Source organism: Montipora foliosa, chromosome 1, assembly GCF_036669935.1.
Source record: "Montipora foliosa isolate CH-2021 chromosome 1, ASM3666993v2, whole genome shotgun sequence".
Taxonomy (NCBI): Eukaryota; Metazoa; Cnidaria; class Anthozoa; order Scleractinia; family Acroporidae; genus Montipora; species Montipora foliosa.
In genome coordinates this window covers 42,780,581-42,788,843 of record NC_090869.1, presented here as the reverse complement: position 1 = coordinate 42,788,843, position 8,263 = coordinate 42,780,581, and the positions used below count along the sequence as shown (strand labels likewise).

Sequence of the window (8,263 nt, the reverse complement as noted above, 5' to 3'; positions counted from 1 at the left end):
CGACTTCTTTCTGTTCTGAGTAGCTTTAAATACCCGTAAAACTGAGCACTGATGGAGAGGGGGAAGTAAAATGAGCGCACCATCGACCTCAGGTTTGTCAGTTGAATTATTGTTACGAGTTATCGACGTTAAATATGGTTGCTTTACTTTACTTTTGTATAAAAATTTCCAATCCAACTGAAGACAGTTGGATTTGACAAATACGTATTAGCATTAATTGTTATATTAGTCAAACACAAATTATGATGGACTCACGGTTTGGGTGTGGTGGGTGTGGTAGGCTGTGGATGCACTGCAGTGATGGCATGCTCAGCCTTTTCTGTGGTAAACATTCCACTAACATCTCTGTAAGCACAACATGCACACACTTTGCTACCCTGAAGAAAACCAGTAAAGAGATGTTATCAGAGTAAGTGTTATCAGCTCGTACCAGCACCTGCTTTGTCATAAAAGAAGTGATAGATACCATACTATTCTATGTCAACCTACCGTTCATGACTTTTTCCTTTCTTTTTTGGTGTTTTGTAAGATCACTGGCATATTTTCATCAATAAATAGTAAATAAGTTCCGCACGTTATTATCTCATTATGCAAGACAAAATTAGTGCCAGCTGTTAAAGGACAAACATAGGGGACGAAAGGTGCCCTTATTTATTACACCTGCAAGATCTACAACAAAGTTAGGCACTGTTTATTCTTGAAATTCTGGCTGCAATGTCACACAGTAATCAAAATATCTAAAAAAAAAATCCACTTTCTTTCATTGCAATCTCGTACCCAGAGTCCTTGGGCTTTTTGGTAAGTGGGCGAGCGTCCGGAAAGACTCTGGGATAATGGACGTGAACTACAATTTTGATTGGCCGCTTGCGAAACAATGGCAGTCTGACAGGAAGGCAGTCAGTAATTCGGAAGCCCCAGAATTTGGAGGGAGATTCAAAATCTAAAACTAGTTTCAGTGCTGTTTGTTTTTTCTACCTCAGAAATATATAAATCACAAAAATAATAAAACGACCAGGTCAACCTGTCATTTCTACTGTTTACGATTTTCTCCTTACTGTTTCCATTTAAACTTGAGCATGTGCAATAAGACCGGAACCCACGTTTTCTGGGAAAATGGAGTTGATTATCCCAGAGTCTTTCCGGGCGCTCACCCGCTGACCAAGTAGCCCGAGGACTCTGGGTACGAGATTGCTTCATTGCAGATGCAGCCCCTCTACTCTTAATGTTGCATATAATTGTAATGTGGCTCAAATCTTTTCTTGGTTTAAAATTTTCCAAACCAGTTCAACTTTAGGTTTTCTTTGTGCAATATTCATTAGCATAACATGAAACAAACTTAAGGAAAATCGAAATTGGACCGCTTTAAAAATTCTTAACCAGGAATAAATGTACCTGTAAAAACAGGAGGAAATTGTTTCTCCCCCTCCCCTACCTTAAACAAGAAATCTGAATTTTGATATAAAATAAATGTATTAATGGTGCTGAGGTACTCTCATGAACTACCACAGTAGCACAGAGGAATAGCATAGAGGAAGATTGCTCCTTTCTTTGTGCATAATGGCAGTCCAAAACTCAATCTCACTTTGGACCCTCTACAACAAGAGCAACACAGGGTTCCACCACAAACTTACCTGGCTTATTTGTGGTCTGGATATTTTCACTTTAGGCTCAGATCCCTCCATTGTGAACTCTAGTAACAAAAGTGAACCATCTGAGGTCATCATGACAGCATAAGGATCACAGAGAGAACACCACACAATAGATGATAAGCCAGCATCCAGTGGAATGTGATAGAGCTGAGTCACTGATTGAAGCAAAAACATACAGTCATGTAAATATCAGTTAGAATAAAAACCAATAGCTAAGTAACGTTGATGGTAGCAAGAACTGGAAGTCAGAGTAACTCATGCTGTTAACATAACTGTTAAATTCATGCTATTGACCTGCATGAAATCAAAAGCTTTCATCAATGTGTTGGAGCCTCAGCCTATCAGAGCTAATTGGTGATTCAAATACCAAAGGGTCTTGAACCAGAACATCAAAAAAACACACAAAATGACCCTTGGCTAAAATGAAATATCCACAAGTGTTGGGGGACACACTTTCCATGAGATGCCATTACGGCAAAGTTGCAACCCAGAAGAGATTCAGAAAAAAATGGCTTTCATACATCCAATGTTTGTCATCTGAAAAAATTTATTGTTGACGTTGTGAAATTGATGGCTATATCAATTTGGATAGTATTGTAACAAGGATTTACAATCCCTTTATCAAAGATTATCAGCATAGCCTCATAGTAGTCCACTCCACTCTTCCCCTTTACTGATGTAATCTTTTATCTTCCCTTGTTAATAAATGAAAAACAATGAATAGGTAAGCGCTTTCCAAGCCAATGACCCAACACGCTGGTGCTTATCTCCGGTTTCCGTACCATTAAGCAACTAGGAGTATTTTTAACCCCCCCTGGATGGGATGCTAGTCCATCACAGGGTTACCCCCAGCATTACGCCGGTACCCATTTATACACCTGGGTGAAGAGAGGCACTGTGGGAGTAAAGTGTCTTGCCCAAGAACACAACACAATGTCCCCGGCCAGGACCCGAACCTGGACCACTCACTCTGGAGTAGAGCACACTAACCATTAGGCCACCGCGCCTCCAATAAAAAAAACAATGAATATTATTTACATTAAATATAAGGAGCTAAGAGATGAATAATGTTGAAACTGCATCACTCTGTAAAATAATGGTGACTTAACAATCTCAACAGGTTTTACAAGTAACAGAAAAAATCATAGAAAGACTTCCTTCAGTGACTCACCTCCTTCCAATAATCGCACACCCTGGGGGGTAACCTTAAATAAATCAGTGGTCAAAATCAATTTAATTTAAAAATTTTGTTTATCAACGGAGTTGATAATGTAAATTGGCCACCGTACAGAGATTCTAAAAGCTGACGTTTTGAGCGTTAGCCCTTCGTCAGAGCGAATCGAGGGATTATGGGTTACGTGTAGTTTTTACAGTAGAGTGGGAGCTACGCTATTGGTGGTAACATGGCAATGTGAAAAATAGGAATATATTAGTTAAATGAAAAGCGTTCGTTAACACAGTGAGGATTAAGGGTGCCGATTTGAAAGATGAATTTTTGTTCCAGATTCTTGCGGCTTTCCGTCGTACCTAGTTGTAGGGAAAGGCCGCAGATAGCCATGTGTTTTTTGGAGTGGTTGGGCAGATTAAAATGGCGAGCGACTGGCTTAGATGCATCCTTGTCATTCTTCTCAACATCGCGAAGGTGTTCGCGGAATCGGTCACCTAGTCGTCTACCTGTCTCACCAATGTATAATTTATTCCATAACATACAGGTTATGCAATAAATGACATTTGCGGAGGTACATGTGAAACGATCGGTGATCTTAACAGATCGCTTAGGTCCCGATATCTTGCTAGTGTTAACAATGAAAAGACAAGTTTTGCATCGTAAGCGCATGCATTTGAAAGTGCCGGGTTGCTCGTTGGTTTTGAGGGCGCTTCTAACTAAAAAGTTGCCTATGTTTTTGTCGCGTTTGAATGAAATAAGTGGAGGTTGCGAAAAGATTCTACCAGTCTCGGGATCATTTTGGAGTAATTTAAAATTACTAAGAATGATGCTTTTGACTGCGTGATTATGAGGATGGAAAGTGAGGGTGAATGGAATTCTGTCATTCTTATCTTTCTGTGACGTTTGTAGTGACGACTGTCGATCAAATTGTTGGGCGCGATGATGGCCCGCTTTGACTACAGAGACAGGATAGCCACGTTTTTCAAAGAACTGGCACATCTCCTCTGATTTGCTGGAAAAATCGGAGTCATCACTACATAGACGTCGAAGTCTAAGAACTTGAGAATAAGAAATGGAGTTCTTGACATGTGATGGATGTGACGATGAATACAACAAATAACTGTGTGAATCAGTAGGTTTGTAGTGCACACTAGTACATAGCACGTTGCCTCTAATAGAAACTTTGATATCTAGGAAAGCCAATGAAGTTTCCGAAATTTCCCAGGTATATTTAAGAGCCGGATGAAAAGAGTTGACGGAGGTTATAAATTGATCGAGTTCTTCTCTGCTGGATGAAATAGCGCCGATGCAGTCGTCGATGTAGCGGCCGTACAGTTCAGGTTTGGGGCCGTTGTACTGATTAAAAAATTGGTGTTCAACATATCCTACAAAAAGATTGACATAGCTAGGTCCCATTCTTGTGCCCATCGCACAATCCTACGGTATTAACGAACGCTTTTCATTTAACTAATATATTCCTATTTTTCACGTTGCCATGTTACCACCAATTGCGTAGCTCCCACTCTACTATAAAAACTACACGTAACCCATAATCCCTCGATTCGCTCTGACGAAGGGCTAACGCTCGAAACGTCAGCTTTTAGAATCTCTGTACGGTGGCCAATTTACATTATCAACTCTGTTGATAAACGAAATTTTTGTATACTACTTCACCACCGACGCAGCACCACAGTTTCTTTAGAAACTACCCCTTCATTAATTTAATTTAAAGTTCAGTGTTTTGGTTTGCACAGATCCCAAGTGCTCACCTTCCACATAACTGTCTTTTTGACCTTCTGTAGTTGATGGTGATAGTAGCAACCTTCAGACTAACGAGGCTTGAAAGGGTTTTCAGCTTAGTGCATGGTCATACACCACACATGCAATACTAAAGCTGCTTGCATTGGCTTATGAATCAAAACGGTTAACTGGAAATTAAAATGTGACCTAAAATTGCCAAAACCGGAAATCAATTTTATTAGAAATGTTGAGCAATATCTCGAAAGTCAGCTCTTTGACCTACCCTGCTTTTTTGCATAACAGTAAGATTCGTTTGATCACATAGACCCATATCACTCAATGTCCAAACAAAAGATTTTGCCCGTTGAGCCTCTCATTCAATGTGAGGCTGGACGGGCAAAGACAATGCAAAGACAAAGCCTTTACTCCCCAAGGACTCCAAAATGGCCGCCGAGTGATAAAGGTGAATTCCAAGAGAGAAGTTTAAACAAATTTATCTAGTGAATTTTCTTCATCTCCCAACAGCCTTTTTATAAACGTTCTGCCAACCAAAAGTTCAATACCAGGTAACTGGCTTAAATTTGAGATTTTTTCAAAAAAATTGAAGAAGGTTTTTTAGCAGTGCTGTCCTGTTGCCATGGCAACACTCGGGACCCAATAAATTGCCCGACAATAGGATTAGCCAAATATCAAAAGGTTTTCCTTCTGAAAGGATCAACAGCAATTCTTTTTCATTGGAAACCCACGGTTACTAAATTAATGTAGCTGGAAAACCCCTTTGCACCGGCCCTCCTTCAAGTGTGTGCATTATGACTATTCTCTGAGCAAGTATCAGTTGTGAGCTCTGGTAGGTTCATCTGCTTTGGATGTCAAAAGGTGGGTGCATGTAAATTAGAAAGGTTGGTTCTCTTCGATAAAGTTTGGTTTTCATCTATTGCTTTTGGTTCTTCAACCCCAATATCAACAACCAAATCCACTTTAATAAAGTCACAAGGAAGTACATAATTCAGGTACAAGGGTATTCATTGTGTTACCAAACTCAGACACAAACAATAACATTGAACTTTACAGCATGGTCAGCGATACTCTTGAAGATCTTGTTCAAAGTGGAATCACTCATCACGTAAAAATATTCAACCACTTGTTGAGAAACAAGAAGAACTGCCGTTTATTTGCTTTCAATGCACAAGCGGGCAGAATTCTGAAAATTCTGCAATCTGATTGGTTCTTTCCCGCCAACCCGGGGCGGAATCCTAGCTCCGGTTGCACGAGCTTGTGTGATGACCTTAAATTTCCATTTTTTGACACTGAATCCGTTTACATGCAGAAGTAAGTGTTTCAAAACAGATTTTTATTAGACAATAATTTAGCTAAAAAATTAATATTTCTCTTTGAAATGTTCAGTTTGTAAGGAAGCATGAGAAAACCAACCTGAAACTGATTTTGAAGAACTTAAATAAGCCAAAAACTTACTGCCTGAAATTGAAATGGGTATCAAATGTTCTGCAACCACAGTGGACTCTATGCATGTTGATATAGATGATGCTGATAGTGACAAGTTACATGGATTGACCAAATTTCCAGCTCCTTCAAGAAGGTCACAAATGCCCAAGACATTTTGTATCAACTAATTGAAGAAACTCATCAGATGGCTGAGTGCAAAATTACGAAAGAACAAAACTGCACCAAAGGAGCTTGAATAACAAAGCTACCAACATTGTGAAAAATGTTGGCAAACTGTCTTAAGAATGACAGTTAGAGAAAGATTACAAAGAAAACAAACCAATGAACAGAAGTTAACCTTCACAAGGCATTCCTACTTTTGATGGTAAATCCAACAAGCAGAAGTTATGTTTATTTGGCAGCATTTTGAAGGCACTAAACAACAAAGACAACAGTACTACATGTGCAAAGCTTGACAACCAGATATGAATGCAATGATAGCTTACCCCCAAGATGCAGAAGAACGAATTGATAGAGTAAGTGTTGTGGGAGCCTATTCTGAAGCAGCTCACAAGATAAATTTTGACAGAACACAAGATAATCACCATGTTCATGTCTGAGCACATCTCGTTGCACATGAAGATGGATCAATCTCAGATCTGAGAACCCCTCGTGACACCCTTCAGCATCATTTGCATTTTCTCAACTATCCAAACAAATTCAAGCTCAAGCCTTCCCAGACACAACTGAACCTCACAAGAAAGGGAAACTGATTCTACTGTCGGTATGACAGTTTACTCCCCACGGACTCCCTTTCTAGATGCAGATGACCATGTTGGGGGTTGTCTATCACAGTGACAGTCCCAAATGGCTTATCAGTCCCAATGTCCACTCATTTTACATGCCAAGCACCAATACGTTTTCCGGGTCATCCATCCAAGAATGGTCGATCACGATGCCCCCTCCCCCCTCCTTGTCCCTGTCAAGGATAATAGCACTTTGCCACATGGTAAAAATAATGATTAAGATTCACCCGAGGCCTGACCAGTAGGTGCACGCTGTTACTGGACCTCGATTATCCAGAGCATTCGAGTATCTGGACTTTTTTCTCTGGTCCAAATTTTTTCATGAATATTAATTAGTTGTGATCTTGAAAACTCAGAGTTGCAAAAAGCCCAAATCTGCTCCAGGATTCAAAAAAGCAAAGGATCGTTTGTTTAACTGTGCTGGGCTGTACAAATGCTACTGGCACTCACAAACTAATATCCGTTCTTAACAGGAAATCTGTGAGGCAGAGATGCTTTAAGCGTGTTAACATGGGTGCGATTCCTGTGATCTACAAGTCCCAAAGAAATGCCTGGATGAATTCAGAGATCTACACCGAGTCGTTTAAGAAAGATTTTGTGCCAGCTGTAAAAGTCAACAACGCTCACAAAAGCTCTGCTGTTAATAGACAATTGTTCTGCTCAACCAGATGAGCTCAGCAGCCGCCATGGTTCTGTAACCTGGCTGTTTCTTCCTCCGAACACGACCTCCCTGATTCAGCCAACGGATCAAGGAGTCCTGCAAGCGATGAAGAATCGATACAAGAGAAAACTTCTTCAGAAAGTAATTTGCAGTCAAGACATTGATCAAACTCAAAGCATTAAGGACATTGTCAAGCTTCATACGCTTCATAAGCTTCACAAGATGCGCTTTATATGCTTTCAGATGCTTGGTACGAAAGAAGCCCGGAATCGATTTGCAAGGCTTACGATAAACTGAGAGTTCATTCGGACAACAGCGAGTCAAATTCACAGGCCAACTTCAGAGAGGATAATATTGCTGAGTCCAAGGTCGAAATGTTGAAACATGTACAGCAACTTGACAATGAGGAAATGCCTTATGCTCACGATGTGGAAGACTGGCTTAATCTGGAAAATGAGCTCCCAACTTCACCGCAAATGTCTGATGAAGAGATTTTACCCATCGTTGTCGGAAATCCAACAGAAAGTGAAAGTGTATGTAGCCATGAGGAAGATGAGGGCGAGGACAAGAAACTAGAATCAACTAAAGAGGCAGCGCAATGTTTCAAAAAATGTTTGTGGTGGATGGAATCACAGAACGATATTGACCCTGTGCAGTTAATGCAGCTAAGACAAATGATGGACTTCGCAATGCGATCAAGCTACAAGTCTTTGAAGCAAACAAACATGCTTTCAAGAACATTTTAGACCTTTGTAAATACCTGAACTGAAAGTTTTTACTTGTAAATACATACAGT

General features: G+C 40.1%; 2 protein-coding genes across 2 annotated transcripts in view; one reads left to right on the top strand and one right to left on the bottom strand.

Moving 5' to 3' along the window:
* LOC137999016 (cleavage and polyadenylation specificity factor subunit 1-like) overlaps nt 1-8,263 on the bottom strand; it is an 87,299-nt gene that overhangs the window by 26,298 nt on the left and 52,738 nt on the right. Inside the window, exons 21-23 of the mRNA XM_068844850.1 lie at nt 2,821-2,854; nt 1,632-1,804; nt 256-377 (exon numbers count right to left, since the gene is read on the bottom strand). Coding sequence (XP_068700951.1) covers nt 256-377; nt 1,632-1,804; nt 2,821-2,854 — 329 coding nt within the window. The remainder of the gene's footprint in view (nt 1-255; nt 378-1,631; nt 1,805-2,820; nt 2,855-8,263) is intronic.
* Nucleotides 7,591-8,213, top strand: LOC137977866 (uncharacterized). The gene has a single exon (XM_068825227.1). The coding sequence runs from the start codon at nt 7,701-7,703 to the stop codon at nt 8,211-8,213; it is 513 nt and encodes a 170-aa protein (XP_068681328.1). The 5' UTR covers nt 7,591-7,700.